Raw genomic sequence first — 20,400 nt, forward strand, 5'->3', positions numbered from 1 at the left:
CAGACTCTCAGTAACATATCAACAACATATTGATCATGTAGCAGTAGTGAATACATTCAGTGGTTTTTAAAGAGACTAAATAACTGTGTAAATAAAATTTGTTCATAATCTGATGAATTCAGTAGATTTTATTTAGTGTCCTAGTTCATATCTATAGATGTTAATCTGAGCTGAACTACACTGAACGTGTAACAGCTATAATAAAAACCACCTGAATATCCTCAACAAGCTGTTATAGAAACACTGACACTTTTCTGTACCTGGTGTTTAACTATATTAGGTTTTGGTTGAGTTCAGGTTTAGGATTAAGGACAGGGTGAGGGTTAGGTTTAGGGCCAGGGTGAGGGCTAGGATTAGGGCCAGGGTGAGAGTTAGGATTAGGGCCAGGGTCAGAGTTAGGATTAGGGCAAGAGTGAGAGCTAGGATTAGGTTTTGGGTTCAGGTTACAGTTAGGGTTAGGATTAGGGCCAGGGTGAGCATTAGGCTTAGGGCAAGGGTGAGAGTTAGGATTAGGGCAAGTGTAAGAGTTAGGAGCAGGTTTTGGGTTGAGGTTGAGATTAGGTTTAGGATTAGAGCCAGGTGAGGGTTAGGATTAGGTTTTGGGTTGAGTTTAAGGTTCGGGTTAGGATTAAGGCCAGGGTGAGAGTTAGGATTAGGGCCAGGGTTAGGTTTTGATTAATGGAAGTACCACATAAGGTCTACTTCATGTGGCATTTTAATAATACCTCTACTAAATGTAAGCAATTCAGATGCTTCACTACTGCTACTTCACTGAGAGGTTGTTGATGTGTTACTGACACTCTGTTAAGAGGTGTTTAATCATCTACAAAGAACCACTCTGAATAAATTGTTACCAAGTGTAATTCCAGAGTGATTTTGAGGGCACAACAATCTTTTACAATGCATATTAGTTCTCCACATCAGCTTAATGTATATCAATGTACACAGCAAGTCTTTTGTTACCAAGCAACAGACAGAAGAACGTTATATCAACAGTAGCCGCTGTGCCACCAGGAACAATAATTAGCAGACGCTCAAGTCTGAAGAAAAACTGCAGCTCTGTACACGTTTACTGTCTGCTGCTCATCACACAGTAAAAGCACTGACCAGTAACAGCTGGTCACTGCAGTCATGTCAAAGAATTTAATATGTAGCCTCATCAGGTTTGGCACTTATCCACTTCAGAAGCCAACTTCAGCCTCACTCAAGCAACTAATGTTGGTCTGTTTGTGTTGTTTGTGTTGATTGTGTTGATGGCATTTTTACTGCTTAATAAACTGAATAGTTCATTGTCATGGTTCTACATACAGTCATATGCAAAAGTTTGGGCACCCCTGGTCAACCTACATGTTCTCTCTGGAGGATGTTTTTACTTCAATCAACAAAAAATATCATCTGACCAGGGTTTTCCAAACTATTACATACAACTTTATATGATCATGGCCAACACTAAAGAAACCTTGAAGAACTGTTTTTAAGGGTACATTGTACTTTATTTTATTTAGTTGTGTACTTAGTTGTGCTAATGTATAATTGTGTAACTGTCCTGCATACAGTTAATTACTGTGTTAATAAACTTTTCATAAAAATAATTCAACATTAATTATTTTTCTTTCTTGCATTCAAAATAATACGATTAGTCATCCCCTCCTACTATGATGTTGTTTAAAGCTCCCAAATGTTCAGAAACAGCACGGGTTGGTAGAAATCCTACTCAACCTAAAAGGAAATAGCATAGGTAGGTAAAAATCATTACACAGAGCTGAGTTTCCTGTTTAAAATGCTTTGCTACCAAGCTGGACTGTGTTGTTGTAGCTATTTGAAACTAGTGAGGTCGGAAATATTAACCACCATGCTAATGTCACTTTGATTACACAACAAAGATAACAGAGTGACCTTCCACATGCATACAAAACAGACCTCATTGGAAATTAGTAGTGTGTTCTAAAGGTAGGTGTTTTACACAAAAATTTGCAGATTAGGTTCACACACTTATAGTCAAAAGTATAGTCAAAGGTTCTCCCTGCTTCCTTTTCTAGCTCTGCATCTCAGTTAGGTTAACAATATGAAATTAGTTTTTTTCCAAGTATCTGGAACTCTGGAATTATCACCCAATCCCATCAGGCATTTTCTCCTCTTGAGCTTCCAGATATGGATAGTGGTGGCTTTGCTGGGCTTCAAACTCATGATCTCCTGATGTTGGGATGAACTGTTAGACAGTCATACCAAAAGTGAGCATGCTACTTTTCAAAGTTAAAATAGCAAATATTTTCTGTATTAAACATTTACGGACACGAAATCTGAGTAACTTCAGGTGCAACACATTAAGTCTTCACTCCAACAGGAGGTCAAGAGTTCAAAGCCCAGCAATGCCATGGCCATCCATAAGTGAGAACCCAAGAGGAGAAAATGTCTGATGGGACTATGTGATGGAAAGCTACGGGAAAACTGAGTGAAAAAAACTAACTCTATATTATCTACCCACCTGAGAAGCAGAGCAAAATAATTAAAAGAAATCTTGACTAATCTAAGAAGTTTGAGTTGGTTGAACTACAGTGTCTTCAAGTTGGTTTATCTGTATAATCAGTTACCTTATAATTTTAAGTTAACAGTGTGGGGTTTTTGCTCAGTGTTCTTGTACAGCTTGTCTAGATGCTATGAAAAAAGTACTGTGGGTGGAGCATGGAAAGGCATGACTGGTTTTATATTACTGAAAACCGTGATTCCAAACTTCTAAGCAGTAGTGTAATTCCTGAGTCGAGCCAGGTGTGTCTGATTCATGCAGCGTTCTGCATGTGCAGAGAGCAGGTGATGGGTGCTTATTCAGTGTGTGTCCAACCCATTCGGTGGCGTTTCTTAAAGGGCTGGTTTGTTTAGACAGTGTGAAATTGATTCGCAGCTCAGGGGTGAACGTCAGAGTTATTGTGCTTTGTAACAGAACGGAGCAGAACAGTTATGATTCAGTCAAGGTTAACCGCATTGTTTGCAGTGCATTAAGCGTCTGGCTGGAAGATCAGAGCGGTAGATTGCGGATCAGAGTGAGATCTTGAGTGCAGATTAAGCAGCTCATGTATCAAATGCACACACGCTCCCAGCTTTCAGAGGTGATACTTCCTCAGCAGTTCAGATTGCCACATGTTCTTCCTGTCTGGGAAGCGCTCAGGGATTTTGATTCGTCGGAAGTCCTGGATGCACTTCTGCAGTTCCTGCTCGGGGGTCATCTTCTCCTTGGCTTTCCTCTTGGCGGTCAGCAGGTCACGGGGGCCGGAGGTGCGAGCCCTCAGCAGGTCCGTCCGGCGCCTCATCTCGGCCTGCTGCAAAGCCGGGGCTGGAATCTTCTTTATAACGCGGTCCAGCGTCTGGACGTTAGGCTGGCGTGGTGTGGGCCGAACAATGACGGTCTCCTGAGGAGAACTGGCCTCAGACTGGGTCTCAGAGCAGGATGTGGAGAGTTCGTTAAAGGAAGTCCCGCTCTCGCCTTCTCGTTCGCTCTTCTGGCTCTTACAGCAGCACTCACAATGTGAGGACGACCAGCCTGATGAGCCACCTGAGGAACACAAGCACATACAGACGTTTGTTTTATATCTTGTTCGGACAGATCATACATATTATACATACACCAATCAGGCATTACTTTATGACCACCTCCTTGTTTCTACGCTCACTGTCCATTTTATCAGCTGCACTTAGGAGTACTTTGAAGTTCTACAATTACAGACTGTAGTCCATCTGTTTCTCTGTATACATTGTTAGCACCCCTTTATCCTGTTCTTCAGTCAGGACCCCCATGGACCCTCACAGAGCAGGTATTATTTGGGTAGTGGATCATTCCCAGCACTGTAGGAGCACTGATGTGGTGGTGATGTGTTAGTGTATGTTGTGCTGGTGTGTGTGGATCAGACACAGCAGTGCAGCTAGAGTTTTTAAACACTGTGTCCACTCACTGTCCACTCTATTAGACACTCCTAGCTTGTCAGTCCACTTTGTAGATGTAAAATTAGAGACGATAGCTCATCTGCTGCTGCACAGTTTGTGTTGGTCTTCCTCTAGTCCTTCATCAGTGGTTGTAGAACACTGCCCACAGGACGCTGCTGGCTGAATATTTTTGTTTGGTGGACTATTCTCAGTCCAGCACTGACAATGAGGTGTTTAAAAACTGCAGTGTTCAAGACCCCCACAGGACCAATAACAGAGCATGTATAATTTGGGTGGTAGATCATTTTCAGCACTGCAGTGTCAAAGTTTTTAACTGCTCCACATCACTGCCGGACTAAAATATCCAGCCAACAGCATCCTGTGGGCAGCGTCCAGTGGCCACTGAAGAAGGACTGGAGGGTGACCAACACAAACTGTGCAGCAACAAATGAGCTACCATCTCTGATTTTACATCTGCAAAGTGGACCTATTAGGTAGGCATGTCTAATAGAGTTGACAGTAAGTGGACACAGTGTCTAAAAAACTGCAGCAACTTCTTAACCTCTGAAAGGAAAAAGAAATAGTTTCACTCTTTTCATTGAAATGTGGGGCTCTTGTAAAAAGTACTGTTCCCAATCAGAACCATTTGTGGGCCCTAAAGGTTGCTTTCCTTTAAAGATGGATAATTTTTATAGTGATAATGTATGAAAATGGATAGGAGCAATAGAGTAATGAAGCTGTATAAATTCAAGATAGAAGATAAACTGGAAGTCATTTTGTACGCCCTGTCAGATGCAGTTTTCACAGCATTGTGGGTGTCGTGTTGCAGAGGATTTGCGCCTAAGGAAACTGAGAGGGTGCGTGCAACCTGATAACAAAGGTCAGCAAGCACAGACGAGCGAACATGCTATTTGGAAAGTTTCAAGATGCCATTAGCCTTGGTTACATCACAAACGCCCGGCCGATGCGGCTGGTGTGTTTCAGCTTCCCTAATGAGCTCATGCCCATGCTAATGCTGTGCCATTCTGAGTGTAGCATCTAGGCAAAAGGAAATTAAACTCACAGGCCTAAAAACGGAGCCTCATAAACTCAGACCATTGACATTCAGCTGAACGCATCAGCATGCGAGCCAAAGCCAATTGCTTAACCCTGAAAGGTTGCACTAGCTGTTTGACCTTATCGATGACATTACGCTGTATAGCATCAACATTTAAATTGTAGTTTGAACTTTAATTCGATTGATTTGCTTTGTGTTTAGGGATGGAAGCTTAACATCAGGCACAAAAAGCTTAGTCCTTGTCTCCATCAGATAATGGTGAGCATCGAGCACCTTTTTGTTCACTGATTGACGTGTGCAAGCATGGGTGCAGGTAGATATGAGATTATGCTTGCAAACAGCCGAACATCAATGTTCTTTCTTTGTTTTGCAGAACTTTTGGGCCTTCCTTATAATTAGTGACAAATAGCCAAAGCTGAACTAGTGAACAAATGAGTTCATAGTGGCAATGTGTTAAGCATGTGCTGTTCCTGTCTACAAACACAAGCCACCTTTGATTTCTCAGTCTCATAACAGTGATATTTATAGTGTAATCGCACTAACTCAAAAAGCTGAATGTAATCAGAGAACATTGAGACTGCAATCATAGAACAGTGAGACTGAGAAAAAGCCCCAAAATTGAGCCTCAAAAATGATCCCATCATCTCTGACTGGCAATGTCAGGCATTTTGTCTTCAACATGTGCAAATAATGAATACAGTGGTCTATATACAGAACCATTTGGTAATTTGAGGTGTTCCAAAACCAATTCCTTGCTGTCATCTATACAGTATTGATTAAAGTACTGAAACCACCCTTCATTCATTTAATTTCCAGTCAAAACCATTATAAGTACAGTTTTATTTTATGAAATAAAAGAGAACAAATATAATTATCTGAAACTTACATAGAACCCTCGACAACTAAATATTATACCTAATTTTTAAGTCTTTAGTGTGTCCACTCTTTGCCTTTATTAAAGCTTCCAGTCTTTTCAGGAGTCTTGCTTAGAGATTTTCAAGGAAATTTGCAGGGATGTTTTTCCACACCTCTAAAGTTCAGTCTTGAGCATGAGTCTTCTCATGATCCAAATAATCCCAAACACATTCAATAATGTTGAGGTCTGGACTCTGGGGTGGTCAGTCCATTGTTCTGAGAACAAAAGCAGCTTCTTTGTTTGATTTGCACATTTTCTTCTTTTTTGCCTATTTCATTTTTTATTTTATTTTTTTTCAGTTTGCTAAACGTCCATTTATCACTTATTTTCCTTTGACAAGTGGATTTTCTTGTAACTAATCTCCTCACAAATGTCTTAAGAAAAATGTATATCTTTGACTTGTATCTTGGCCGGTTTGACTGGAAACTGAAAAAATAAAAGGTGGTCTCTGACTTTTAGACAATACTGCACATTTTGCCTTGAATCTCACTGGATCCTTTGAATTGATAGGTCATTAAGGCGCTATGTGAAAGTCAGGCTACTACTATGACTTCAACAGAGTGTTATATAATCCATTATATCCACTACTCAAATTGTAGCCTGCTTGACCACCACACTTGGCAAAACTTGCTAGTGTGCACAGGAAAAACTTGGTTGAGGTTGCCAGTCTTACGATGTTAATTTGATTTACAGTGCAAGCTTGAATGAAAGCTTTACAATTTGTTTCCCTGACAAACCAGCATGTCTGGGCACCAGCAAAACCAGCATTTTTTGTGCCTTGGATGTTGTCACATTGGTCAGCAGTAATGGAAGTTATTAGGCCAACCATCACCAAACCAGCATATGTTGTCTTTTAGATGTTGGTACATGGTGGGTGACCAGCTAAACCAGCACCAGACCAGCACAGACCAGCACAGAAGTCATGCTGATCTATGCTGGTCATTTCACCAGGGTTGTTAACCCCAGAGCATGATATTGAGGCATCCATGTTTTCCCACAGAAGTAAACAGCTTAGGCCCAGAGCTCGTCTGGATGCTAATGGAGAACTACAAAATGACAGCACAGCCTCAGAGGTCTGTAGATATGATAAGAGCATACTGAAGGTCATGAATATGAACGTGTGTATGTGTGTGTGTGTGTGTCTACTCTCCCCTTGCTTATTCCAACCATCACTGTGTTAAAAAACACAGAGGCCTTATCTACTGGACTGAAGCTATAAAAAAAAATCAGATATGGTTTCCTCAGGAGTCATCATATCTCCTGCTTCCTCTCATCTCCATCTCTGGCCTTCATCTACTATTACACACTGCTGTATAGCGCACTAGCCTCCAACACTAGTAGCTGATTGTACAACAGTCCTTCTCCTGTCCTCTCTGAGTATATACTGCTATTTAAAATCATATTTTTGTTATTTTTTTTACAATAAATCTGTTTTTTATTCTTAATGATTATACAATTATATATTTTAATTGTTTTATAATCAAATGTATTATTGTTTTCTTCTCTTTTTTCCTTAATTACATGCACCCAAGCTGGTTTTATATTTCTATTTAATGTTTGAACTCCCATTTTTTGAGAAGTTGTGCATATTAAGCCATCCATCCATCCATCCATCCATCCTCTAAGCCGCTTCTCCGTCAGGGTCGCGGGGGGTGCTGGAGCCTATCCCAGCAGTCTTCGGGTGGAAGGCAGGATACACCCTGGACAGGTCGCCAGTCCATCGCAGGGCAGACAGACAGACACAGACAGTCACTCACACACTCACACCTAGGGGCAATGTAGCATGTCCAATCGACCTGACTGCATGTCTTCGGACTGTGGGAGGAAACCAGAGAACCCGGAGGAAACCCACGCAGACACGGGGAGAACATGCAAACTCCACAAACTCCTCCAGAGAGGACCCCGGTCGCCCAGACAGGGAATCGAACCCAGGCCCCCCTCGCTGTGAGGCGACAGCGTTACCCACCACGCCACCGTGCCACCTATATTAAGCCATGTTCATTCAAAGGTAACCATGGCAACTGGATTGTAAACAACAGCAGCCTCTGAGGGCAGGAATCCTGTTGTGACATCATAAAGCAGTGATCTGAGTGTTCCATCTGGGAGCAGCGTCTCTACACCAGTTAGTAATGAGCCGTGCTGCACGGGCAGGGCTCTGCGGGCAGTGAGGGCAGTAATGAGATGAAGGATGATCGCTCTGGGCTGGAAGGCAGGGGTACAGCAGCCGCATGCTGCCTAATCCACGAGCGCAAAGGAAACTGTGGACCAATATTCCTCTACGGAAATTAGACCAGTCTCCATTCACCATAATCTAACTCTCTCTCTCTCTCTCTCTCTCTCTCACACTCTCTCGCTCTTTCTCACACTCTCTCTCTGTCTTTCCTTGTCTTTTTCTTTCTCTTTTTTCTGCCCCCTTTCTCTTGCTCTCTTACTCCTTCTCGATCTCTCTCTTTCTCACACTCTTCCTCTCTCTCTTCCCTATCTCTCGCTCCTTTTTTCTCCCTTTCTCCCTCTCTTTTCCCTTCGCGTCTTCTCTCTTTCCCTCCATTTTCTTAGTCTCCTTCATTTCACTCTCTCTACCCTCTCTTTTTCTCTCTCCCTCGCTCTCTTGTTCCTTCTCTCCCTCTATTTTCTCTCTCCCCTTCTCTCTCTATCTCACTCTTCCTCTCTCTCGCTCCTTTTCCCTCCCTTTCTTTCTCTCTCTCTCTTCCCTTCGCTTCTTCTCTTTCTCCCTTCATTTTCTTAGTCTACTTCACTTCTTTATTTCTCCATCTGTTTTCTCTCTCCCCTTCTCTCTCTATCTCACTATCTCCCCTCTCTTTTTCTCTATGTTCTCTCTCTCTCTCCTTTCTCTTGTTCCTTTTCTCTCCCTCAATTCTCTCATTCTCTCTCTCCCTCTATTCTCTCTTCTCACTCTCTCTACTCTCTTCCCTCGCTCTGTTCTCACTTTTAATCTTTCTCTATTTTCTCTCCTCCCTTCTTTATCCATTTCACTCTCTCTACCCTCTCTTTTTTTCTCTCCCTCTTTCTCTTGTTACTTCCCTCTCCCTCTATTCTCTCTTCTCTTCCTCTACTCTCTTCCATCCCTCTATTCTCCATCTTTCTCTTGTATTTCTCTTTTCTGTTTGTACCCTGTCTTCTCTGCCTCTACTTTCTCTCTTTCTCTCTCTCTCGCTTTCTTTCTCTCATATTTCTCACTCTTTTCTCTATTTTGATGCCTCTCTCTCTCTCTCTCTCTCTCTCTCTCTCTCTCTCTCTCTCTCTCTCTCTCTCTCTAATGCAGTGGGTATTGTTTCGTAGTGCTTGTCGTGGCCCAGTGGGAGTGTGAAGTCTCGGAGTTAGTCCAGGCCCTGCCGAAAAAAGATCAGAAACTTCCAGACTGCGGCAGAGAAACGAGCACTACATCCAGCAGCTTTTCAACTTCAGGCCTTCGTTCAGCAACCCGGCCAGTTTTGCAGAACGCATTCACATGTGTCTTCTGCTGATAATAGAGCCATTCTGCACTGCATGCTGCATTCTGGCTGACTTCTGCGCTGCATATTTTAGGCTGTGATATTATTTATTTTATGGCTGTATTAAATACCGAAGGCATTGTGTTCTCTGCTGCTATCGAATGGCCTTGTTTAGCAAATATATAGGTAATCTGAAACCGGCTCTGGGCAGTGAGTATAGGGATTATCTAAAACAGCTTAATTCAGCAGTTATAAAGGTGATCTATTGTTTACCCGAGGCCATCTACACTTTCAGAGTGTGTACATAAAAATCAATTAACATACAGTGAGTGTGCTGGCAGTGTCTGTCAGACTGATCCCTGATAACATTACACTATGTTTGCTATATGTTCTCTCTCTCTCTCTCTCTCTCTCTCTCTCTCTCTCATACATACTTTGTCACTGTTTCTCTTTCTGTCTCTCCTTCTTTCGGTCTCTCTCATTTTCTCTCTCTATTTATCTCTCTTATTTTCTCTCTCTGTCATTATCTTTCCCTCTTACTCTCTCTGTCTTGTTTCTTTTTTTGCCTGTCTCTCCTCCTGTCTCTCATTGTTTCTCTCTTTCTTTCTCTCTCTCTCTCTCTCTCTCTCACACACACACACACACACATTCTCTCTCTCATATTCTGTCTTTGTCATCTATCTCTCTCTCTTTCTCTCTCTCTCTCTCTCTCTCTCTCTCTCTCTCTCTCTCAGTGACTCTGTTTCTTGGTCTCTCTATGTCTCTCTTTCTAGTTTTGTCTCTTTCTTGCCCTGTCTATCTTTCTCCTAGTGACTTTTTCTCTCTTTCTCTTTCTCTCTCTCTTAGTGATTCATTCTCCATGTCTCTCTCTCTCTCTCTCTCTCTCTCTCTCTCTCTCTCTCTCTCTCTCTCTCTCTATGTAGTAGAGAGTCACGCAGATTATGTTGCAGGTCCATTAGGGTAAGGCCTTGTCTCCAGCACTAACTCAGTTACTATATATGAGCATTCAAAGCAATCACTCAAAGAGCTGCTAAGATGCATTTGGCACCAGCAGACCATCAAGTCATAAGGGACATTCATTCCCTCTCTCTCTCTCTCTCTCTCTCTCTCCCTCTCTCTCTCTCTCTCTCTTTCTCTCTCTCTATGCATCTCCCTACAGTGCCTCCTGCCCCTAATGCCTCAGATGTATTCAAATCCAGACCCACTGAGTATTACGCATCAAAGGCAAGTGGCATGAAAAAAGAAAAAACTCTCTTTATGGTGCTTTGGAGATCACTACAGAAGGTGCTGGGTCAGCACTTCTCTTTCAAGTCCTAAGAATAAGTTAATAGTGTTCTGAGCAGTTCTGCTGTTGTGTATGGGTACATCTGTAAGATTCTCCGAAGTGTCTCCATGTGGTGCTGAACTGTCAAGAGATGTTTGTAGGTTATGTTTAAATGGTTGTATGATATAATGTTTCTGCTGAATGCTTTTTAAAAAATCATTTCTGTTCACTGCATAATGATTACTGTCTACTTAAGAGACGTGAAACAGGTTTATGGATTATATCAGGATAATGTAGGTCTATTCATCTGTTCTTCCATGGCTAATTTTAACTATTTTTATTCAGGCAATTAAATTTAAATGTAAATTTAAATAAAATGAAAGCAAACTGAGAGGAACCAAGGCTCAAAAGAACTTTTAAGAGCATGAAGAGGAACCTTTTTGGAACCAAGACCCAAAAGGAGGAACTCTCTAAGAGAATGAGGAAGAACCACTGAGAGGAACCAAGGTGGAAAAAGGAGGAACTTTCTAAGAGCATGAAGAAGAACCACTTAGTGGAACCAAGACTCCAAAGGAGGAACTCTCTAAGACCATGAGGAGGAACCACTGAGAGGAACCAACACTCAAAAGATGGAACTCTCTAACAGCATGGAGAAGAACTACTGAGAGGAACCAAGACTCAAAAGGAGGAACATTCTAAGATCAGGAGGAAGAACCACTGAGAAGAAGCAAGACTCAAAAGGAAGAACTTTCTTAGAACATGAGGAAGAACAACTGATAGGAACCAAGTGCACTACTGATTAGCCCAGACATATAGACGATGCTAGATAAGAGGAATGCAGTTCAAATGATTCTGCAAATGAACATTTGCTAATGAGCTCATTGAAATGCTAGATAGTGTTAAAATCTAAAGAAAAATTGTACACTCTTAAAAAACAAATCCCCAAATGGTTCTTGTCTTAGATGCAGTTCTAGTAAAATGCTTTCACTGGCAGAGATGTGAAGTTGCATGGTGAATGATTTATGACTTGACTCAGATTTGCCCTTAAATTATTTGCATCTGGACTCAAGACTTATGACTTGTAAAATTTCAGTCTGATAAAGAAACATGAACAAATGAATTAGATTAGGAGGGCCAACCTTAATGGGCTAAATGTTTTGCTGCAGTTTTGCTATGGTCATGTGCGGTCATCAGTTCACTGCAGCCTCAAGTTCTGTACGGCTTCAAATTATGTCTTTCATTATAGAAAAGCCTTCAGTCAGATGGACAGAAGATAATACCACATGTAGTAAATGCAGTGTTTAACCCTCTGGGGCCCATAAACTGCATCAAATTCCATGTTTATATATGTGCGACTCTATCTTTGTGATAATACAGTGCAGAAATATGGTTATTGTCCTCTTACAACATTTTCTGCATCTGTGGAGTCGAATGTAAGGAAATATGCAAAAATTGGAAAATGCCCTTAGACCCCACAAGATTAAACCAATGAAACAAGAAGCCTTAAAAAGCGTTGGCTGCATGTAAGATGGATAGAAAGTGCTTTCAGTTGTTAAAGCTGTCAGGTTATCTAGCGAAAGCAGTAGATCCTATTCCTTTAAAACATATTAAAACTTCAGCCGGATTAGCTATTGGAATGGCTAGCTAGCATTATAGCTAATCTATTAGAAGTTTTAGTTGTGTACAGATCCTGTAAAGTTCCTGTTCTTTAAAGACAGTGGCTCTTTATAGAAAATGGTTCTTTGCATGGTCAAATGATTTTTCAGACTGATGCAGATTGTGTTGAAAATGGCTCTATGTAGTACCAAACAGGGTTCTTCCGTTCTTACTTGGCACTGTATAAATAGTTCAACCGTTTTTGGTAGAATTATATTCAAAAAGGTTCTACATAGAACCATAACTCAAGGAACACTTCACCATGCAAAGAACCATTTAAGCATGCAAATTCTATATAGAACCATTCTCTTTATAAAAAAAAAAAGATCTTGTTTTAGAGTGTTGCCTTGTCTGACATTGCTCCAAAGAGCCTTTTCTGTGCCTTTATTTTGTGTTTGAAAACCATCCATTATTTTTTTCTTCACATTTTTTGCTTTAAGTTTAATCCCACAAATATCACGAAAACAGCATCTTTTCAGGAGGCAGCTGTAATGAGATTGCTCTTTCTTTTCCTGTAACTAAAGCCGCTTACTGCTGCCTTTTTTTAAATTTCTGAATGCGTAATCCTTTTGCAGGTATTCTGTTACTCTCCAGTCATGAGGACAATAATGGCCAGCTCTCATTGGCTCAGCCCAAAACAGCATTAGAAATGGCCAAATATCCACGGCTCTCTCCAGATGACTGAACTGAGGCTTCCGTTTCTGACAAGGCCACCAATCATAGCGCTCGCAGGCCTGCAGGCGTTTCCGGAGCGGACTGAGCTTCTCCAGTCCAGACCACACACACCACACGCATGCATACACACACAAACGCACGCACAGTTCTAGGCCTGCGCCTCTCTGTCTCTCCACTGCAGGCAAAGCACCCCTCCTTGAAAAACCATCAATTTCATTTAGATAAATAGATCTCCTCATTCATTCTGCTACAAATAAATGTTCCTAAATGCTTCTTAGCTTCTTGGACACATGCATCCAGGAAGAAAAACAGGACTTCTTCACACGGCTTCACACTTGTTTGTCATTTACAAAAGTAGGTCTTTAAAGAATCATCCACTGCTTCTCTGCAGCTTCTCTGCAGCTCCTTGTCTTGCTCCAGCTGGGGAAAGACCAGAAACATTTCTGAAATGATCAGTGAAATACGCACACAGTGAACCTCCCAGCAGATCATTCCTTAATAACTCCTCTTCTTCTTCTCACCAGAATTTCACTCTGCACTATATATATTCATTCTGAAACTACCCAGGCAGAACTGCATCGACCTCAGACTACTGAAAAATAAATTCGCAATGAATTAAAGAGTCTCTAAGCAGCCTTCAAAGCCAGCAATAAATGAAGATTGATGTAATTACAATACAACAGTTACAATTACAAGTTGGAACCAAATTTTCTTCTTCCAAGTAGCTCACAAATATCATATTTCTTTTTCAAAATTAGAAATTTATTTGCAGTTATTGTATAGAGCACAGCAAAAGCATGGTTATAATGTACTGAGGGGCCTAGAACTCCTGCACAGTACTATATAAAGTATAAATTACAGGTCATTAGAACAAGCAGAGAAATTCTGTTGAAAGTAGATGGACATAAATGGACCAACAGAAATGGCCCAAAACTACTCTGAATAAAACCTTGTTACATTCAAATTTAAGAATGTTTTTGCTTCATATCACATTTACTACATATGCACTTCAATGTTGACATTCAGAGTGAAGGATGATCTATTAATGAAAGACTCTACAGGCTTGTTGTCCATCAGCCAATGTTGATGAGCGCACCACTGACCACTTTGGATTGGTTTCGAAATTTCACACGCAGTTTTTTCCCAACCTAATAGATCTACATTCCCACCAACATTAAGCTCAAAATTTCTCATGGTTGATGCCAGATGTCATTATGTGATCATGTCTGGGCCCTCAAGACTAAGCTGTAATAACCACTGATAAAAAGCACTATAAAAGCATAAAGGGAGTACACATTTGATACTTGGTCTACCATTTTATGATGTTTGATCGTGCTGCGATGGCCCAGAATGCAGGCGCAGAATTCTTCGAATGCCCTCCTGTTCTAAACAACCACACCAGGAGAGCAGTGACTGTCTGCTGGAGAAAGGGGAAACACATCAATGAGCAGCCAGCGTAATGTTCTCAGCTTACTAAAGCCTGGCTGCTGAGAATGACTTTGATGCTGCTGCCTGATGAGTCCTGGCACTGCATGCCATGCTTTGCCCTGCCAATACACTGCAGAGCACAAGATCAAACGCAAGCACAGGCACGACTACTGTACATAACCCCACATGCAAGCACGCTGACAAAATCCATTTAGCCTCTTATATGTCAAACAGGATATGTAGTTAAAGCTGCACAACGTGTTTTTATTAAAACTGAGTGAAGTAGCGTTGCTGAACCAGGAGAAGAGAAACACACTAAAACACAATGTGCATGCAAAATGACACACATCTTCTAAGATCGCTTCTCCTTCTGGGTTGCGGGGAGTGCTGGAGCCTATCCCAGCGGTCACCAGGCGGAAGGCAGGATACACCCTGGACTGGTCGCCAGTCACATTGCAGGTCGGACAGACACACACACGCACACACACACACGGCCTAACTAGGGCCAATTGGCCTAACTGCATATCTTTGTGACTGTGGGGGGAAACTGGAGTACCCAGAGGAAACCCACGCAGACACAGGGAGAACATGCAAACTCCACAGAGAAAGGACCCTGGTCACCCGGCTGGGAAATCGAACCCAGGCCCTACTTGCTGTAAGGTGACAGCGCTACCCACCACACCGCCCCTGTTTTTTACATAATTTGAAAATCCCTGTTGGCCTTTACATTAATTATAAATTTCACGATGAATGGACCAATACAAACGTCCCAAAACGAATTGGAAAAAAGTCTGGTTATATTGACTTACATTAAAAGTAAAATATGTTTTTTTTTCTTCTACATTTTGGAGATACAAAGATTTGTTTGAACAGCAGTGATTTTCAGCACCAATTTTGCTGGTGACCAGCTATGCTGTAACTAGTGGGGCTGTCCGCTGAGCTGTTCAGTCAAGGCCTAGTTAAGCAAAACCTTCTACTTCATGTGCACTTTTACTTCATATAGACACAACTTGGAAGAGAGAAGCTTTACATGATTTCACATATCTGAAATTTGTAATTACAAACATATGGGCATTCATTGTGTTGGCGTGGGTTTCCTCCCTTTCAGTGAGGAACACAAACGTTACATGAGTACTAATTACTCCTCCTTGTGGAGAATCATCAGAGTGCTAAATGCAGTGGTATAATGACCTGTGGACAGCCTGTTTATCTCCTTAAATGGCCAGGGTCCACCAGTGGTCCCACAGTTTTATTCCACACTTCTAACACCTAAGAACAGCTCAGCCTTTTCCATTAAAGTGCCTGTAGTTACCACATAATAAGCCTTAGCATGTAATAAGCCTGGGATTTATTATTCAAATTACGAACCAATCACAGGGCTAATTCTTTATGACTGTAAGTTTAAATTGTATAATATATTTTAGCAGTGTAGTTGTGAAAGCCCTAATGCAATTTTTCATGAAGCTAATTGCTAGTTGCCCTTTCTTGTGAGCTGCGTTAGTCTTATAGCTTCAGTGCAAAACCAAAGAAGGAAAGTTCAGACACTAAACATGTCTTGGATGATTTGTGGTAAGGAGAAACGTTTGTTTGAAGACAGCTGGAAACAAGTGCAAATTAGCAGATATTAATAAAATGAGCCATAGTGTGTTCATCTAGGTGTTGAAGAGAGACCAAGGTCCTTGTGTCAATTGTATCACACTGTATATGTCTCTAAGATCTGCACTGTTCTTAGCTTTAGCGTTCTTTGTCTTCTTTGTTAATGCACAAATGAGGCCAGCCTGTCCTTGAAAAGAGAAGCATTGCTGTATACTGATAACTCCTCCTTACCGACACAGAAACCTAATATCCAACACACAGCCAGTGCGGTCAGCTCAGGCCGCATGCCCACTTTAACCCCTGTGGGTCACCATCATCTGCCCCGCAATAATCATGCCGCATAATGTGCATATATTTAGGCGATGAGATTCAAATGGTATCCCCTCTGCCTTCAATACCAATGCTAATCAGGCATCATGATATGAAAAAAGTGCTGACAAGCTGCGTACAAAGAGATTTAAAATGAGGCAGGGTGACAGAAGGGCCCATCTAGGATGGACTTAATAAGCACTCATTGTCCCGCTCCAAGGGCGAGCAGCGCTGGCCAGGCACTTTGCGCCAGTATTGCGCAGGCAAAGTGACAATTGCATCGTCTGAATGATGATGACAAGTGCGAGCGACTCCTCTGTGCCGAGTGGAGAAGCAGGCCAGCAGGCAGACAGATTGGAGCATCCGGATCGTCTCCCCGTAGTCGCGACCCCTCACAAAACAGCTGATGGAGCGTAATGGGACAGCCAGACTGAGGAGACATCCTGCAGAGCTCTTGTCATCGCCAAAATGAACTCTGTAGAGAGATGGAGAGCGCGAGACTGTGCTATCGACTGACAAGGCAAAGACGGAGGAGTGCAGAAAAGGAGGATGCTGGTTATGTAACGGAGGAACTTGTTGAAAGTGCACCGTTTGGCGAAGTCCCCACTGAAAATTTATGCATTGAAGTTACTTGATTCAAATGCGTACAATTTCCACACACAAAAAAAATCACTGTTGTGACAAATATTTAGGAGATTGTAACTACAGGAGAAAATGAACCTTCATGTACATTAGTACAATGAGATATCATTACTTTGGGCCAATTACATTGGATCTATTCCACCACCAGGGGGCCCCCATGAGTTTGTAGCAATTTGTTATTATTTGATGTATCACTAATTGCTTTATTTAGACAGTTTGTGTATTTCTCCAGTATATACTAATGTATTTTTTATTGTCTTTTACATGTGCGTTTACAGTGTATGTCATTTCTTAAAAATGTATATTTATAATGTTTGTTTAAAATAACATGCATCAGAAATGATTTGTCAACTTTTAGATAAAGTTTGATTTCAGCTTAGGTCTCTTTAATTTTAGCATATAGACAGGTTCACGTCTCATACTCACTGAATAATATGAGGTTGAGAATGCAAGTGGGTGTATTAACTAATGGAATCTGCAATAAGCTAACACAGTCTACAGAAAACTAATATAATCTGTAAAACTCACATTCCTTGCTGCTGAGCTAGCATACACAGAGACATGGTGATATGGGTTTTAGCTACATTTTAGACTTATTTAGATTTGATATACTGTCACAAATTTGATAAAGTGCTAAGAAACAGCTCTGAGATTTGATATGGCATCAGGGATATATTACAATGATATGATCCCAAGAAGACCAAACCCACAGTGAATTACGGTGGTGGGAGCATCATGCATTACACATCAACGAAGGAAACATGAATGTATCAATGTAACAAGAGATATTAGATGACAATTTAATCTTATCAGCCAACAAAGGGGAAAAAATAGGTGTTTCTTCAAACATACAGCTAACATAACTCAAGACTTAAATAATTAAAAATGTGAAGGTAGTTGGTCGAGTTAATCTCATGACCTGAATTCCATTGAAAATAATAGTCCATGAGAGAGAGCCTTGTAACAAGAATGGGCCAAAATGTTGCAAAAAGCTAACGACTTCTCCACGTAAAATTGGCTTTGCAATAAAGTGCTAATGGTATTGATTTGTGGTGTCTGAATACTTTTCCCCTATGAATGTCGTTTTTCTTAAACATATCTATGTTTATGCTTCTGAATCTTCTGCATCAATTAATTTCAAAAGACACTATGTGTGTAAGTTTGAAGTGGATATATGCACTGGAAATATACTAAAAAACAAAAAAACGAACATGTCTGAATACTTGTGTCCCCTCACTGCACGTGGAAGCGACCTTACATTCGGAAACAACTTAAAAAGTATTAAAAACCTGAATATGCCTGCAGACACGCTGACTTACTGAACTTCTTTCCCCAATTAAAACGAACATAGCCTTGACAGACATGTTCAGAATCTGCTCTGGCTTTTGATATACCATCAATCATACATTACCTCGACGCAGATCTTGTGCTATTACAGTTACTGACCAAAAGTAAAGAAACTGAAAGAGAAAACTGTGTTAGTAATGCATTTTGTTCACGCTGAAACAATATGCAAATTCAGTGCATCATTTTTTCAGTGCTCTTCAGCTCCTTTTGACAAGCTCTCTGCATCCAGCACACAGAACAATGTCACATCAGCAGCTGGGCCATCTGTTAATTAGACAGCCCAATGTGGACGCTTTCAGTGAAAAGCAGCTAGCATTCGAAATCCTTGTATGTCAGGCATTGAGTTTGTTTGCTAGTGTAAACTGCACTAATTGGACTCCCGAGACTGCAGGTAAAGCCTAATAAATCAGAAATGAACAATGGCTGCACCAAGGATACTAACTGGGTTAGAGATCACAGCAAGCTGCACCAAAGACGCGAGCCGGGTTAAAGGTCATATAAAGAACAAAGCATAGCTCAGGGCTAAAAGAGTGACTTTTACATGGCCTGGTGCTCTATAACTTTTTAGTATGCTTGCCTAGTGAGCTTTTTGTGAGCCCTCCTTCCGTTCAGGCCACACAGTGTGGCAGGGAATTCCCTGGACCCTCATAAGCTGCTCCTATCACCACCAAGCTTCTAAACCTGTTTGTAAGGCTTACAGTGAAAACGAAATGCCATCACAGCAGGCGTACGCTCACATGGCATTTTTCAAAGCCGTAGCAGATTCACACATTTCAGAGGTGTGGATACTATTAACACGCCAAGGGAGGCAGCTATGGGCTTTATCGGCTTCTCTGCTGTGATGTTATCCCTGGAAACCTGCGCTGGCTTGCGCTGCATGCTATTTACTTTGCACCATCCATCTCCGGATGACTCGGGCTGCGTGGTGAGAGTGAGCCGCGTCAGCCCCATCTCAGCCCCCATTACCGTGATAGGATTGATTTCCTCCGGCCCTGGCTGCCGCCACCGCCGCCACCGCTGCACAGACTCCATTATGGCTGCAAATCACTGCATTCAGGGGCAAAAATGAAAACTGCAAGTCCACATTAAAGTTCTGAGAGGAAGCAGCTTGGGCAATCACTCTCTCTCTCTCACTCTCTCTCTCTCTCTCTCTCTCTCTCTCTCTCTCTTTCACCCCTTCCCCCTGCCTCCATCTCTCTCAGCCTCCTCAGTCTTGGCACGTGCCATATTTTGACAAGCCCAGTTGCACATTCTTGCTAAAAGTGAAAATGGAATCAGGACTGTGGTTCTAATGCGCCGTTCTGTAACTATATCCCTCACTGACTGCACTGGCCTGGAAACAGTCTGACAGTGTGTGTGCTGTGACATTTTCACCACATCGAAGGGAACAAAGCACAAATGCAGAATCTCTGTCTTTTCACATGTTCTCGTTGACTTCTTCGCGTTTTGAATCTCACTGGCCTCTTTAAAAGAAACACTTACCCTTGCATCTTATATAGGTCCACTATATAGGCAGAGTATGTATGTTATAACCAATAGAAGAGATAAGCAATGGCTTGAAATAAGGGATAAATGATGAAAAAAATAAATAAATAACTCAAAATGTCTTTATTTATCCAAACATATACATATGTAGACCATGTGATGAATCATAATGATGCTCATATTTTCTCAAATAGATTCTGTTTTTACCAAATAATGTTGATTTTATGAAATAAAAGGACTACTAACTTATTCAGAACACATTAATTATACATTTAGAATACATCTTGTAAAGGTACATGAAAAAATCTGTTGTATTTTTAAAAATATATTCCTAAATGTTATAAATATTTTCCTTGTTTAATGTAAAATAAGTGAAAAAAGCAAGACTTTACAAAATCGTAGTTCAAAAACTTCCTGATGATGATGAATAACTTGTGCTTAGTGGTTGTCTTGACTGGAAATTAAATGAATGAGGTCTCTGACTTTTGTACAGTGCTGTGTGATAAACAAAACTGGCTATGGAAATTATTAATCATCCCACTGATTCACTGGCTTGCAAAACTCAATACAATCATTTAATCTATGCTTTTGCTTTATGACCCAAACATTGTCATTGATTATCATTTGAAAACCTTTTTTGTGCATGAAAGCGAAGGTA

At 41.2% G+C, this 20,400-nt stretch overlaps 1 protein-coding gene across 1 annotated transcript in view; it reads right to left on the minus strand.

Moving 5' to 3' along the window:
• Positions 1 to 550: 550 nt before the first annotated feature.
• LOC108430978 (BTB/POZ domain-containing protein KCTD16-like) overlaps positions 551 to 20,400 on the minus strand; it is a 30,760-nt gene continuing 10,910 nt past the window's right edge. Inside the window, exon 2 of the mRNA XM_017703815.2 lies at positions 551 to 3,547. Within this exon, the coding sequence (XP_017559304.1) occupies positions 3,099 to 3,547 (449 nt within the window). The 3' untranslated portion in view covers positions 551 to 3,098. The remainder of the gene's footprint in view (positions 3,548 to 20,400) is intronic.

The sequence above is a fragment of the Pygocentrus nattereri genome, chromosome 11, assembly GCF_015220715.1.
Source record: "Pygocentrus nattereri isolate fPygNat1 chromosome 11, fPygNat1.pri, whole genome shotgun sequence".
NCBI classification, from domain to species: Eukaryota; Metazoa; Chordata; class Actinopteri; order Characiformes; family Serrasalmidae; genus Pygocentrus; species Pygocentrus nattereri.